The sequence below is a fragment of the Alnus glutinosa genome, chromosome 1 (genome assembly GCF_958979055.1).
Source record: "Alnus glutinosa chromosome 1, dhAlnGlut1.1, whole genome shotgun sequence".
In the NCBI taxonomy this organism is placed as follows: Eukaryota; Viridiplantae; Streptophyta; class Magnoliopsida; order Fagales; family Betulaceae; genus Alnus; species Alnus glutinosa.
Genome location: NC_084886.1, coordinates 42,907,878 through 42,923,151, shown reverse-complemented (window position 1 = coordinate 42,923,151; position 15,274 = coordinate 42,907,878). Strand labels below are relative to the sequence as shown.

Here is a 15,274-nt window from a genome sequence, read left to right as displayed (position 1 = left end):
CATTTGCAGTATGTGAAAAATGATTTACACTTTTAAAAAGCGTAAATCATTTTCCGAATTAACTAAGCATTTTTTGTTAAAAGGAAATCATTTTTCGCTTGACTATTATTTTTGCCTCCACCAAACACCAGAAAATGTCAAAATCGTTTTTCAAAAACTATTTTACATCAAAACAAACGGAGCATAAATCGAAACGCAAATTCGAATCTCATGCAACACTTGCATGGGATGTAATATTTTCTTTTTGAACTGTTCATTTAAAGATCATGCCAACAAGACAAAAGAGAGGGGAAAAAAATAGTGGTTCTAGTTGGGTGGTCAAAAAGATGGTTTGGCTACCAAAAAAATAGTCTAAGGTGGCCGAACGAACCCTCCCAAACACCCTTAAACGGCAGGGCAAAGTGGTTCAACCACTACACTAGAATACAACACTATTTTTTTTTTTTTTTTCCTGTTGGCATGATCTGGCACAGAGCAACACATACCATGCACTAGCCTAGGATAGGTATTACATAATTTGCATGGATCTTAATCCTATAAAAGCTCTTCTCCTCTTGACTCTCTCTAGAAGAACTTGCTTGCTGGGGGAGGCCGGCTGGCCTCCCTCCCCCAGGCTTCCTGTGTCCCTTAGTCCAAGAGGACTAAGGTGTCTTTTTGTTTTCCTCCCTCAGGTTTCTCAGTGGAGGCTAATTTTCTCCCAGCCATTAGGGCTGTGGAGCTTTTGTTCCCCCCGGTAGATCCGGTGGTGGCTGACTTTCACCTAATCTTTGAGGCTATGGTGGTTTGTATTTGTTTTTGTTTTTTTCTTTCTTTCTTTTTATCTCAAGCAGTAAAGCTAAATTCAAGGTGTCCAGCTCGGGGAAGTGGCGGCCGTTCATGTCATTTAACGGTGGTTTTGGCCAGTTTTTCAATTGTTTCTCTTTGATTTTTAGAGCCAGATCTACTCAACCTCGTTGCTTTTTTCAAGACACGCACTCCTCAGCCGCGTTCTTCATCGTCGTCTGCTCCCGCTGCTTGAAGCACAGGTCACACCGGTGGTCGGAGTTTGGTGCGTGGCCTGCACGTGCCAGAGAACCTATTGCTTTTTGATGCTCGTGATGGCAACGCTCTGCCATTTTCTGGCCGTGCTCGATGGGGATGGCGGCTACGGTGGCTGATCTACGGCTGGGTGGTGATGGTGACGGCGCGTGTCATTCACGCGCCGCCGTATCTAGCGGAGTCCGCCCCTGCCTTTTTTGCTTGCAGCTTTGTTTTTTGGTTTTTCTGCTTTATGTTTGTGTATTTCCTTGTTTTCTCCTGTACAGTCTACCTGTGTATTGTGCAGATTTTATTGAATTTTGTGTTGGCTAAATACTAAATCGGCCATCTTTTATTTGAGAGTGAGCGTTAATGCAAAAGAGGCTCAAATGTAATTCTTGTAAAGTTTGATGTCTCTAATTCTTGTAAAGTTTGATGTCTCTACTCATGCAGCTGTTTTTTAAGTCAGATCCTTCTGGCTTTAAATTTAAAGGAGTCATGTTTCTTTATTTCTCAAGATAGCATATGCTATTTGTTCGAAGAAGAAGAAGAACAAACAAAAAAAAAAAAAAAAAGCTCTTCCCCGTGCTCCTTATTTACGTGATAGACTAATACTAATAGTGCGGTACCTCTTCAATCTTCATGCCTCTTCAGCAACTTTGCCAACACCAACAACCATGACGATAGTTGCCAACCATGCCCTTCCTCACCCCCAACTCCCTCGCCGCCCTGCTCCAATCAGCGGTCTCCACTCGCTCCTTTCTCCTCGGACGCGCCACCCATGCCCAGATCATCAAGACCCTCGCCACCCCTCTCCCTTCCTTCCTCTTCAACCACCTGGTCAACATGTATTCCAAACTCGACCTCCCCCGTTCGGCCCAACTCGTCCTCTCGTTCACCCCGTCCCGCACCGTCGTCACCTGGACCGCCCTCATTGCCGGCTTTGTCCAAAACGGCCATTTTGCCTCTGCTCTCCTCCAGTTCTCCGACATGCTCCGTGAGTGTATTCGGCCCAATGACTTCACCTTCCCTTGCGCGTTCAAGGCCTCGGCTGCGCTTCGCATGCCCGTTATGGGAAAACAGGTTCATGGGCTTGCGGTTAAGGACGGTCAGATACGTGATGTCTTTGTGGGGTGTAGTGCTTTTGATATGTACTCTAAAACGGGGCTGCGAGACGAGGCCCGGAAGCTGTTTGATGAAATGCCCGAAAGAAACATTGTGACATGGAATGCTTATATTTGCAATGCGGTGCTTGATGGGCGACCACGAAAAGCAGTTGGCGCGTTTATTGATTTTCTAAGGGTGGGTGGGGAGCCAGATTCGATAACGTTCTGTGCATTTCTTAATGCGTGTTCTGATGCTTCGTATTTGGAGCCTGGGAGACAATTGCATGGGTTTGTAATTCGAAGTGGCTTTGAGGCAGATGTGTCAGTCTCGAATGGGTTTATTGATTTCTATGGGAAGTGTAGGGAGATTGGCTCATCTGAGATGGTTTTTTATAAAATGGGTCAGCGGAACGATGTTTCTTGGTGCTCTATGGTGACTGGACATGTGCAAAATGCTGAGGAGGAGAAGGCTTGTATGGTCTTCTTGCAAGCTAGGGAAGAAGGCATTGAGCCGACAGATTTTATTGTTTCAAGTGTTCTGAGTGCTTGTGCTGCGTTTTCAGGGCTTGAATTAGGCAGGTCAGTTCATGCTCTTGCTGTAAAGGCCTGCGTGGAGGGGAATATCTTTGTTGGGAGTGCAATAGTTGACATGTATGGTAAGTGTGGAAATATAAATGATGCGAAGCAAGCCTTTCATGAGATGCCTAAGAGGAACTTAATCACTTGGAATGCGATGTTAGGTGGGTATGCGCACCAAGGGCATGCAGACATGGCTTTGGCATTGTTGGAGGAGATGACATTTGGTAGCAATGAGGTGGTGCCAAATTATGTGACTTTGGTTTGTGTATTATCGGCTTGTAGCAGGGCAGGGGCAGTGAAAATGGGCATGGAGATTTTTGAGTCAATGAGAGTGAAATATGGGATTGAACCAGGGGTAGAGCATTATGCATGTGTAGTGGACTTGTTAGGTCGAGCTGGGATGGTAGAGCGTGCGTACGAGTTCATTAAGAGAATGCCAATTCCTCCAACAACATCAATTTGGGGGGCTCTTTTAGGGGCTTGTAGAGTGTATGGGAAGCCAGAACTGGGGAAGATTGCTGCTGACAACTTATTTGAACTTGATCCAAAAGACTCTGGCAATCATGTGGTGCTTTCAAATATGTTTGCAGCTGCTGGCATGTAATAACATTTTTTTGAAAACAAAGCTAATCATGCCTTTTCATGCTAAAACTTTCAAGTTCCCCAAGTTTGATTCATCAAATTCACTTCCATGAAATCCTTGGGCATTGTACCGCTAGATACTAAATGCATTGGTTTTATAATTCCATCATACTAATAATTAGGCTGAACTAGCAACTAGAGAGACATTGTTATGCTTTTGCTTCTGTATGAATGTGTTTGTGTTTTATAATTTCATCACCTATGCTGTAGTATTTTTACAGCACCAAAGCCTCATCCTTGCCTAATCCGTTTGTGTATATCTTTTCCTACTTTCTTATTTTCCCTCCTATTTGGCAGGTGGGAAGAAGCCACTCTTGTGAGAAAGGAGATGAAGGATGTCGGTATCAAAAAGGGTGCAGGCTGCAGTTGGATCTCCGTAAAGAATGCAGTCCACGTCTTCCAAGCAAAGGATACTTCCCATGAGAGGAACTCAGAGATTCAGGCAATGCTAGCTAAGCTAAGGAGGGAGATGAAGGAAGCTGGCTATGTACCCGATACCAATTTCTCTCTCCATGATTTAGAAGAGGAAGAGAAAACATCAGAAGTTTGGTACCACAGCGAGAAGATTGCCCTTGCCTACGGCCTCATAACTCTTCCTCCTGGAGTACCTATAAGGATCATAAAAAATCTTAGGATTTGTGGAGACTGCCATAGTGCCATCAAGTTTATCTCAGGCATTGTTGGTAGAGAAATTGTTGTGAGAGATAACAGTCGGTTTCATCGCTTTAAGGATGGTCAGTGCTCTTGTAGAGACTATTGGTGATGACTCAACATTCTTAACGTTTTCTCATGGTACAGAGCTTTCCGACAAAAAATATTGTAATTCTTTTTATAAAAGACATTTTTTAGTTAAATGATTGGGGTGCAGGAAATGATGTCAATTTTGGAGGAATTAATTTATGGGATACTTTGTTTTATAGTGTTGATTCATCACACTTGCATTTCAAAGCCCACCTACATTTACAAACCATCAGTAAGCTTTACTTTGAATAGGTGTTACCTGCTACCTGTCTCTCGAGGACTGAGTTTGAATGAAAATTTGTTGAAAAGAAAAAAAAATTAAATTAAATTAAATTTATCGTTACGGGATTGTAAAAGTAAAAGCATTAACAAAAAATTCAAAACACAACATTTACAAAACATTTAAAAGTTAAAAAAACACATTCTAAAAAGCATTGTAAAACAAACCCTATATTATCTCTTAAATTTTAGACATGGTTTTAGTAGCAAAATAGTATCCTGTCTATTTTAAATAAAAATTGATAGTATTTATTTTATATAAAAATTTAAAACTGATATATGTATATATATAATGTCAATTTTAACACGTTTTTTTTAAAAAATTTAAATAATTTGGTTCGCCACGACTCTTTTGACTGCGACCCCATAGCTAATCTGTTCTCAAGGCCTCTACATAAACTCCCATTTCCACAGCCAAGTCACAAGTGGTGGTGGAGGAAGCACCGAAACAAATAATAGAGTAGAAAATGGCAGCATCAGCGGTCAAAGGAGTGTCCCTCAACCACATATCCAGAGAATCCTCAGACATCAGGCGTCTCGCCAACTTCTACAAAGAGGTCCTCCACCGAAATTCACAACCCATTTTTTTTTTTCCGTTGTTTTTTTAAATCCTTTGTTTCATTCGTCGGATTGTGCAGATTTTTGGGTTTGAGGAGATAGAGAGCCCCAACTTCTTGGAGTTTAAGGTCATCTGGTTGAATCTGGCTTCAGCTTTCCAACTCCACCTCATCGAGAGGAACCCCAGCACGAAGCTTCCCGAAGGTCCCTGGAGCGCCACGTCACCCGTTGCTGACCCCAGCCATCTCCCCAGAGGTCACCATATCTGCTTCTCCGTCTCCAATTTCGATTCTTTTGTGCGAACTCTCGAGGTACCCACGTCTCCCTTTCTTCTTATGCCCCTTTCATTTAATTCATGTTCAATATGATTAAATGATTAAATTGAAGAAAAATAAGATTACAAGTGTCAAGTGCGTGGGGATTGGATGAAGATTATGTAGCATTTGTCAATGGCTAAGACCGATGTTGATGCTGCAAACAAAAGGGAGAGATTGAGGTACCTGACCAATTGTGTGTTTGGAGAGTTGGAAAGTTGATCAAGAAAATTGTGTATACCTTAAAATATTGATTAAATGATTAAATTTACTCTTTCTAACTAGCTTAAGCTTCCTTTTATGATATAAGTGATGATGCAACCTAGTATCAATCATGAACTCAAAACTTTTTTCCATTAATTTAGACTCGTTTCGATTAAACATTCTACGTGTTAGGTGATTTCGTACGTTAAAAAGTATTGATTAAGTTTACTCATTTTTATATCAGCTTAACTTTTGAGACAAGTGGTGCTAAAAGCAAAAATGTGTCGTGAGACACCAATCTTATTGCTAAGTTTATGGCCTATTATGGTGAGTGTCAATAGGGTATAAATCTGTTCTTTGAATGAGCGTTCTTTGGGACATTAGGAAATGTGCGTTGGACAAGGGAGTACCTTTGCTTCACTGTCAAAAAACTCTGACCTCTTTTAGCCAAAGCCAAAAGAATTGAGAGAGAGGAGATGGTTTCTGACCGGGGGGGCGGGAGGGGGGATTTTGCATATGGTTGAAAATAATCTGAAATGGGAAATATTCTTATAAAAAAATACACCAACGTAATTTGAAATATATATTCTAACATGAACAGTGGCTGGAAATGCTGGAAAATTTAGCAAATGTTTTGGAGATGCCTGCCACTCCTATTATTAACGGTTAGACCCGAATGGCTTGTTTGTTTATTGTATGATCGTGGTAAGTTGGCTTTGCAGGAAAAGGGAATTCAGACTTTTGAGAGGTCCCTCCCTGATGGGAAGGTTAGGCAAATCTTCTTCTTTGATCCCGATGGTAAGCTCTTATAACAACATTATTCAGGGGTTTGTCTGAAGATTGGCTGCTGATTGATCCCCATCATACAACATAATCACAAATAAAAAAAATATGAATAAATTTTTTTACTAAAAAAAATTTGGAAAATGTGCAGGGAATGGATTGGAGGTTGCGGCTCCAAAGGAATGAATATAACGGCTCCACAATAAGCTGCAGTGAAAATTCAGGTGCACGCAATTATTAGTTACCTTAATGGTTGTGTAATTATGATATTGGATATGTGTCTCTATTTATTTCCTTAGCTTTTCTTCAAAAGCATCCATTGGTATCTTAGCATGGCCAATATATATCAAGTACCTGATTCATGTGTTGTTGAAAGGCTGTAATAATCGTAATATGAAGCAGTCATGGAGCATGTTAGCCATTGGATTTCTGACCATAGAATAGAAAGTAAAGCTATGGGAATGGAATTGTGTCAAGAAATTGCATTTTCTTGGAAAGATATCCTGTGTGGAAAATGTTAGTGACAGATAGGCACTTGTCCTTGTAAATGAGTCATGGACGCTGGTTCCATTCCATGAGTAATTCTAGAAGTTATTCTTAATTATGTTCTACTTGTGTCCTTTTGAAATTGATGTAGCTTTAAAATTACTATTAGATTTATAATAAATCATTATTGAATTTTGATCCAATAATAATTTTAAAAGCCACATTAATTTTGGAGAGACACAAGAAGAATTTGGGAAATACTTCTAGCATTAGTCTCCATCCATGCTCTTTTACATAGAATACAAACTGACGGGATCCAAGTATATGTATGGTTCAATCAATGAGCAGCTGCATGCGACTATTGTTAGTGCCCTTCTATCTCTTAAATATTTTGAGAATCTTAAAAGATTATCTCATTTGGTTGCACCCCTCTAAATTTGAAGCCATTTTTAAAATATATACTTCGACTTTCGTGTGTTAAAACTTTGGCCCGTAAACACAAAAATACTATACGCCCTTTTTAAAAAAGATTAGGTTCGGAATTATTCAAAGAATAATGTTGCCCAAAAAATAAAAGAAAAAAATCCATGTCGAATAATGGTGGCATTTGTAATCAGATATTTTATTTGCAGAGATTGTCCTATAAGGAGGTGCTTCTCTTTCACATTAGTAAGCAGCAAATACGATTGTTAAATTTGTTTCTTATTTGTTGTCCATTTTATCCAATCGTATAGCTTTCAAGTGACCAATACTTGTACACATAATTTGAAGCAAAAGTATCATTCTTTTGTTTTCTATTTTCTATTTTCTAATAGGTAGATGTAAACCTGAAATGATTATTTTGATCAAAGACTTCGGCGTTTAGGTGGGTGAAATGATTTTCGATAGGTTCTACCATACATAAGTACTTGTTGTCGCTAGGTTCTATTTCTCTCTCTATATATTGCAAATAATAAGACTAAATTCAGGGACAAGCAGTGTCTTTTTTTGTGTTAGTAGTAAAATGTGAACATTTTTTTTTTATTTTTTTATAAGTAAGCAAAAGTTTATTAAAATGAAAGTATAAGATGTCCCTACGTATACTGGAAGTATACATAAGAAGTCAAAGTTAACCCGCGAAAACCCAACATAAACCCCAAAAATTAAACCTTAGAACCCAAAAGAACATCTAAAAAACAACCCACAAAATAACGCAAGCAATGCACCCACAAAAACCAAGAAAATCGCCTAAAAACCGAAACAGCACTCGAGAAATAACCCACAAAAACCCCCAAGGCATACAACCCTACAACATGTGGGCCTTGCCTTTCCTACACCTAGAAGAAGCTTTAATATCTCCGTAATTGACAAAACTTTGCATATTCCGAAGCCCCCTCTTTCTTTCACGCTTCTGGCACTCAATCATCTCGCCCCAGATAGCCAAGTGCTTCTTTCTTTGAACCTCAATCATCGTGTACATCGCGAACACCCTCTCCCAAAGCTCATCAACCTTCTTCCAAGCCTCCTCCCAATTGTGGTCATAAACGAAAGGTAGATTTGGATTTGGGAGAGGCCTATTCCGTCCTCCCACTCCGGCTTCAACTTTTCGCCCATCTCAGTCGAAGAGATCTGCAAGGGGACAAAGCCAGCAGTCATCTTCTAAAGCTCTCGACTAGGAGTCTCCGAGACCATTTGTGAGTTGCTAGTACCTCCCCTGGAAGAAGATAGAACCGGAATAGCCCCAAGAACTATCGACGATGAAGACTCCAGCAAAAGAGGACACCCAAGCGAAACCGACAACACTAAACCCACACCCTCTATGGTATCAAACGAAGCATCCTCCAAGCCCCCAGTAGAAGGACAAACCAAAGGAATCCCATAAGATATCTCCGGTGTCATCTTCGGCAAGAATCTCGACGGACGAGAAGATAAAGGTTTCGGGCTAAGTGAAAACCCAAACGTTTCTGACCTAGTCCAGTCCTAACAAAATGGTCCAAAATATTCCTTACAGCCCGACCCAAAGCCAAGTTGGACCCGTTGCCCAGCTTACACCACATGCGACGTTTTGAAAATTCGAATGTGAGAGAAGCTTCTTACCCAGCAAACGGATAAGCCGGTTTTTGTCCAACAGTTCAAGCAGAGGAGATTCCAAAGAGAAGTAGTCCACCGCCGTTCTCAAATCTTCCTCTGCATTCCTCACTAACAGGAGAAGATCAAGAACACACGGCTCTATCGACAAAGCCCTCAACCTAGAACGACTACCCCCGGCAATAGGAATCGTAACTGACCTCAACACCTCCACAAAGGAGGGTCCCTTCCAGTAAGGAGCCAAACCCAACTTTGCCTCTTCTTCCTTCCCATCATTTTTTACCGACACATACAGGGACCCAAATCTGCAACCCACTTTGGCAGAGAGGAAAACTGCGGCCTTTCTCAACTCGTTTGAGAATTTGTGCCAACTCCACCCACCACGCCCCTCAGGGATCAAAATGAGCCCTTTCCAGCCACCCAACCTGAATGTTGTTGCCTCTAAGAAACGGCCAACTTGATTACTACATCTCTGAGCAGTCAAGACTTTCGACCCTTCCCTGAAGGATTTGATGAACTCTTGATCTTCTGGATAACCCAAGAGAATCTCTAGCATCGATGCAAGCCACTCTGAGCACTGAGAACTAATGACGATTTCGCTGGAAAATTTTTTTCTCTTCTCCCCTACCCTCAGCCTCGATGCCCCATCCAGAACCGAGAAGACAAAAATCTTCGACTCCACAATAAAACTTTTCTCCATCTCAAAACACGCCCAAATCTCATAACGGCCAACCCAGAGAAAGTTACATAGTCGCCATCGGAGAGGAACCCACAAAGAGAAGCCACCGGTTGAAGCCCCAACGCGCGATACCAAAGAGACCCGAGAACCAGAATAACGGAATTCAAACCCCAACTGCACAACAAGAAAGGAAGCAAAGAGAATGGGTCTCCTAGCTTGATGCGCTCTCACCCGCCAACGCTAGGTCTGGGAGGTAGAGAGAGAGAGTAACATGTATGCATGCCATATTTAAAACGTGAACATTATATGGATAATATGGAGAAAATGTATATAAGGACATTTTGGGGAGAATAAATAATTCTAAAAGGATGCCTACCAGTAAATTAAATATGAGAAGAGTCATATTTTTAGGCATTACATTCATGGGAATGTAGACGTGATAAGACTTCTAATTTGCTCTTCAACTACTTCATCAATTGCATATGGCTTGGGACAAGCATTGTCATCTTCATACACAATGCATCCCATTGCATTCCGGGGATTGCAACAATGAAATCTATGTATTGAAAATTGTTAGATTATTTCAATAAAATAAGTTTTTCCTTCCTTTTTCTTAAACTTTAAACTTTTTCTTTTCCTCCATTTATGTATGTCATTGTGTCCCGCCTTGAAAAGGGACCTGGATCCTCTCCACTTGGGTTCAACTGGAGAGGAGCCATTTAGTTATACACAAGGATATTTTGTGAAATTATCAAAATACCCTTACTTATAACTAACTGGATCCTCTCCGGTTGATTTCGTTGAAAAGTTATAAGAGCATTTGGTTCTTTAAAATTAAGAATTGTCTTTTACTAAGTTTAAATTCGCTTTTGGGTGACACATGTGCGGTTTTTCTTTCATTTATGTATTTCATTTTGTCTCACGTTGAAAAGTTAGAAGAGTTTTTGGTGCTTTATAAAAAAATTGCAATATTTTGCACACTATATTGTGTCAGAGTTGTATGATAAATTATGTGTTCCCTTTTTGCAAAATTTATTATATAATTAGAAGACAATAATATTGCACGTTATATCTGATTATCCGTGTAGTATTGTACAGGGGTAGACAAAAATATTTGATTGTCGCCTACCTTCTCACCTGCCAATTTCCGACAATCATAGTCAGAATAAAATAAAATAATTTTTTTTTTCGACATCGGTTTGGTCGGCAGTAGAATTTTTATTTCGTGCATAACTTGTTTAGCCCAAAAACATGTCCAATAAACATTTGTTTAGCCAAAAAGAAACAATCTAAGCCCAAAAATAACCTATTTTGGCCCATTAAAATAGGCTTGGCTCAATATAAAAAGTCCATGATTGACTTAACCGATCGATATTTAACCTTAATCGAAATAATCAAAATTTATTCATATTAACCGACTTTTTCGGTACAATAGGGTGAGCGGGTGAAAGTATTTTTGCGGTCATCGATTTAACCGAGACTCAGCTTAGTATTGTATGACAAAATGATTGTGTTTCCTTCGCAAAATTTATTAAATATGTATAAGACAATATTTATCTAAGCGATAGATTAAGACATCATTAGAGTTGAGATTTGGTAGCGAAATATATTATTTTTTTCTCAACAACTTGGGTACATAACACAATAGATCTAACCGAAAATACTTCAATATATAAAAATATGAACCACGTGTTCCGACATAATAAATACACATAAAGCATTTAACATATGTGTCACATGCGGCATTGATAATATACAACTATTGTCTTAAATACTAATACAAACCATAGTGTAATAAATATTACATATTAAAACAACACTTAAAAGTTTCATTCACAATTCACAAATATTAAATTCAGCATATTAATCCTAACAGTCCTGTCCTTTCTTCCGTCCTGCATAAACATGCATGTGATTGTGATTATCATCACAATTTCATACTATAAACAAGTGAGTCAAATGCATTCAATAATATAATGAAATATTGTTCTATATAAAAGTACACTATGCAACAATATGATGATAGTCATATATACATATGCACAATCTTGTTTATTCATCTAATTAGCACTTCTCTTGTTTGGAGTCGTACCTCCAGTTATCATGTTATCTTGAGCCATACCTCAATTACTGGAGCTATACCTCCATTACTGATAAGTTAATTTATTGGAGCCGTACCTCCATTATTGATAAATTCATTTATTGGAGCCATACCTCCATTATTGATAAGTTCATTAATCACCACAGTAATATGTGCAAAGTTCCAAACAACATGCCCCAAACAACTCACATACAATTAAATAAAACAGATATCATAACATTATAGAAAGTCAACCATGTATCATCCTCAGTGAGTACAATACTCATAATTCTTCCCTGCTTCAGAAAGCATTCACATACAAATGTTCACTGCAATATAATTTAGTACAAGTGATAATGAATTAGTGTGATATTCACTAAAAATTCATCTTAACACTATTCCCATTTATGACTTTTAAACCTTAATATAATTTCCTATTATCGCTTTGACTATTTAAATAACTTAGCATAATTTCTCAATGTCATTTTGACGTTACGACGGCATATAAAATTAGTCACATATTTCATGTGGGCATTATTACGGTGTTTATTACTTAAACGTCAAAAATACCTTTTAAATTAAAACAGGCATTATCACGACATTAGTATTAAAAGCTTATATTCATTTTTTTATCAAATAAATATAATAACTCCATTAATGTAAATAATGGGTTTTACATTTTAAAATAACTGAATAGCTCGACGGCATAAATATAAATAATCATTATTTTAATCTTATAAAATTTGGGTGGAATAACACTCATGCCTAAAAATACTTTTTGAAATTTTGGGTTGCATAACAATATTTTTATAAAACGTTTGTTTTTTACTCATGCATCACAACGACGTGATTTATTATTCAAAATATAACTTAAAACATTAGGTAACATTTAAAACTTAAAATAATAAAAACTATAAAATCACAAAACATTAAAACAAAGCTAATTACATAAAATAAATCACAATCGTATTTAGAAACTTACCAAATATCGATATATTAATGGTATGTTTGGGTGTTTGATTTTTTGAAATCTGAATTCAACTATAATTTAGTGCGCGAATTCTTAAGCAAATAAAGTTGAAACATATGTTTGGATAGTTTGACTTTATGAGATAAAATTAGAAAAAGTTAAATAAAATCTGATTTGTTTTTGAAAAACCCGAACACTGCTGCAAATAGAAATTCTATTTGCATCCAAACATGCAATAAAGGGACTAAGTTCCAATTTCTTCTTCCTTTCTTTTTATCCATTCCCTTTATTCTTTTCTTTCTTTTCTTTTCTTTTCTTTTCTTCTTCTTTTTTTTTTTTTTTTTTTTTTTTTTTCACTTCAGCAAAGAAAAGAAGAACAAGAAACTCTTCTTAGTAAAACCTTTAACACCCCAGTTTCTTATTGGAAAGAGATAAATAGCTTATATAGAGTGAGTGGTTTATAAAGATATTCATGGGTGCTAAGTCTCACATTGCCTAGTTACTACGTGAAGCTGGGCTTTATTAGGGATTCTAGAAAAGCTCAAAATTGACTAGTCTTTTTGGGTTGATAGCGTAGATGTGGTTAACGCTTTTCTTTGGTTGTTACAAATGGTATTAAAGCCACCTAATAACGCCAGGTCATGTGGTACAGGAGTACTGCATGACGTGGCCTTGACGAGAACGTCAGGGGTTTAAGGGGGGAGTTTATAACACCCCAGTCCCATATTAAGAAGAGATGAATAGCTCACATTAAGTGAGTGGTTTATAAAAATACTCATGAATGCTAAGTCACACATTGCTTAGTTACTAAGTGATACTGGGCTTTATAAGGGCTTTGATACCATTTGTAATGGCCAAAGGAAAAGCGCTAGCCACATTTGCGCCACCCAAAATGACTAATCAATTTGATGCTTTCCTAGAATCTTTAATAAATTTCAGTTTCGCCTAATAATTAGGTAATGTAGAACTTAACACCCATGAGTATCTTTATAAACCGCTCATTCTGTAGGAGTTATTCATCTCTTCTCAATAAAGGATCGGGGTGTTATTAACTACCTCACTTAAATCACTGACATCCTCGTCACGGCCACGTCATGCGATACTCCAGTACCACATAACCTAGTGTTACTAGGTGACTTTGATACCATTTGTAACAACTCGGAGAAAAACGCTAGTCACATCTGCTCTATTACCCAAAAATAACTAGTCAATATGGAGCTTTCCTATAATCATTTGTAAAGCTTAGTTTCACCTAATAATTAGGCAGTGTGGGACTTAACAACCATGAGTATCTTTATAAACCACTCATTTTATGTGAGCTGTTCATCTCTTCCCAATATGAGACCGGAGTGCTACAAAACCCACACACAGCCAACAACCTAATACAGGAAAATAGAATCAAAACCAAACTCTGTCTTCTTCCCCTCTCTGTATTGGATTCCCACAGAAAAAGAAAATGAAAAGCTGCCCTCTCTTTCCCTATAGTCTCACGGCCAGCAAAAAAGAACGAAAACAAAAAGAAGATAAAGAAGTCTCCAGAATTTCTCTTTTAGGTAAGCCTCTCCCCCTTTTTATCTAGAGTGTTTCGGATCTTAGAGAAAAAGAAAATAACTGAACCCACTTGTCTCTTTTTCGGTCAACTAGCTACTAAAGTAAAGGAAAAAGTAGAAAAAAAAAATAAATAAAGAAACGAAAAAGAGGAGAGTTTAGAAGGTTCACATGTCTCTCGATCTAATCTCTCTCTCTATGTGTACAAAAAGATAAAAAAAGAAAAAAAAGAAAAGGACAAAAGAGCACTCTCTAGAAAAGGAAAAGACAAGATTAAAAGAAAAGAGAACCAAGTCTTTGTGTGTGGGTTCGGTGGGTACAAAAAGAAAAGAAAATTAACAAACAATAGAAGTCTCTAAAAAATGGATAAAAGGAAAAAAAAAAAATAAAGGGAATGGATAAAAGGAAAGAAGAAGAAATCCGAATTTAGTCTCTTTAATATCTTAAAATACCATTTTAAAATATTTAATAAGTTTTTAAATAAGCTTTAATTTATTTTATGTAATTTCTAAGTTATTAGCTTTGTTTTAATGTTTCGTGATTTTATTGTTTTTATTATTTTAAAGAATCTAATGTTATAAGTTGTGTTTTAAACAGGGTATTTCAGTTTTCAATGGGTGGCTCAATCGACTGGAAACCATGCCTTATGAAGTGGAGGTCACTAATTCGAATCTTTCATCCCCCTTATTGTGTGGACATATCAAAAAGAAGAAGAAAAAGGGTATTTCAAACTTTTAAGTGCGTACGCTGCCCAAAAGTTTAAAAGTATTTTTAAGTATTAGTTACACTAATGCCGTTATTCTACCCAAATTTATAAAGGATAAAATTAGGATAGTTTATGTTTATATCATTGTGCTATTCAGTTATTTTAAAATATAAAACTCATTATTTATATTAATGGATTTATTGTATTTATTTGATATGAAAATATATAAGCTTTTTAATACTAATGTTGTTACGATGTTTATTTCACTTAAAAGGTATTTCGGACGTTAGTTAATAAATGTCATAACAATGGCCACATGAAATATGTGGTATTATAATTGACTAATTTTATATGTTGTTATAATATCTAAGCGACATTAACAATTGGGTTAAGTGTTTAGAAGTCGAAAGCGATAAAAGTAATAAAATAGATTCTTAGCAATTTTGTACTAACACATTATCACATGGACAAAATTGTATTGTAGTGAGTACTTGTGTGACTATTGTCTGAAGCAG

General features: G+C 37.5%; 2 protein-coding genes across 3 annotated transcripts; both read left to right on the top strand.

Annotated features, from left to right (window-relative positions):
- The first annotated feature begins 1,591 nt into the window (after positions 1 to 1,591).
- LOC133859121 (pentatricopeptide repeat-containing protein At4g14850) lies at positions 1,592 to 4,244 on the top strand. Its single transcript, XM_062294789.1, has 2 exons — positions 1,592 to 3,302; positions 3,642 to 4,244. Exons 1-2 carry the CDS (start codon positions 1,714 to 1,716, stop codon positions 4,105 to 4,107), a joined length of 2,055 nt encoding a protein of 684 aa, XP_062150773.1. The 5' UTR covers positions 1,592 to 1,713; the 3' UTR covers positions 4,108 to 4,244.
- Positions 4,245 to 4,759: 515 nt separating this feature from the next.
- Positions 4,760 to 14,767, top strand: LOC133850976 (glyoxylase I 4). Of its 2 annotated transcripts, XM_062293912.1 has the most exons (5): positions 4,760 to 4,921; positions 5,003 to 5,233; positions 6,163 to 6,238; positions 6,375 to 6,447; positions 14,651 to 14,767. In XM_062293912.1, exons 1-4 carry the CDS (start codon positions 4,832 to 4,834, stop codon positions 6,407 to 6,409), a joined length of 432 nt encoding a protein of 143 aa, XP_062149896.1. In that variant the 5' UTR covers positions 4,760 to 4,831; the 3' UTR covers positions 6,410 to 6,447; positions 14,651 to 14,767. The 2 variants fall into 2 exon arrangements, with proteins under 2 accessions (XP_062149896.1, XP_062146115.1); XM_062290131.1 differs by lacking the exon at positions 14,651 to 14,767 and having other exon boundaries at positions 4,761 to 4,921; positions 6,375 to 6,644.
- The last annotated feature ends 507 nt before the right edge of the window (positions 14,768 to 15,274 follow it).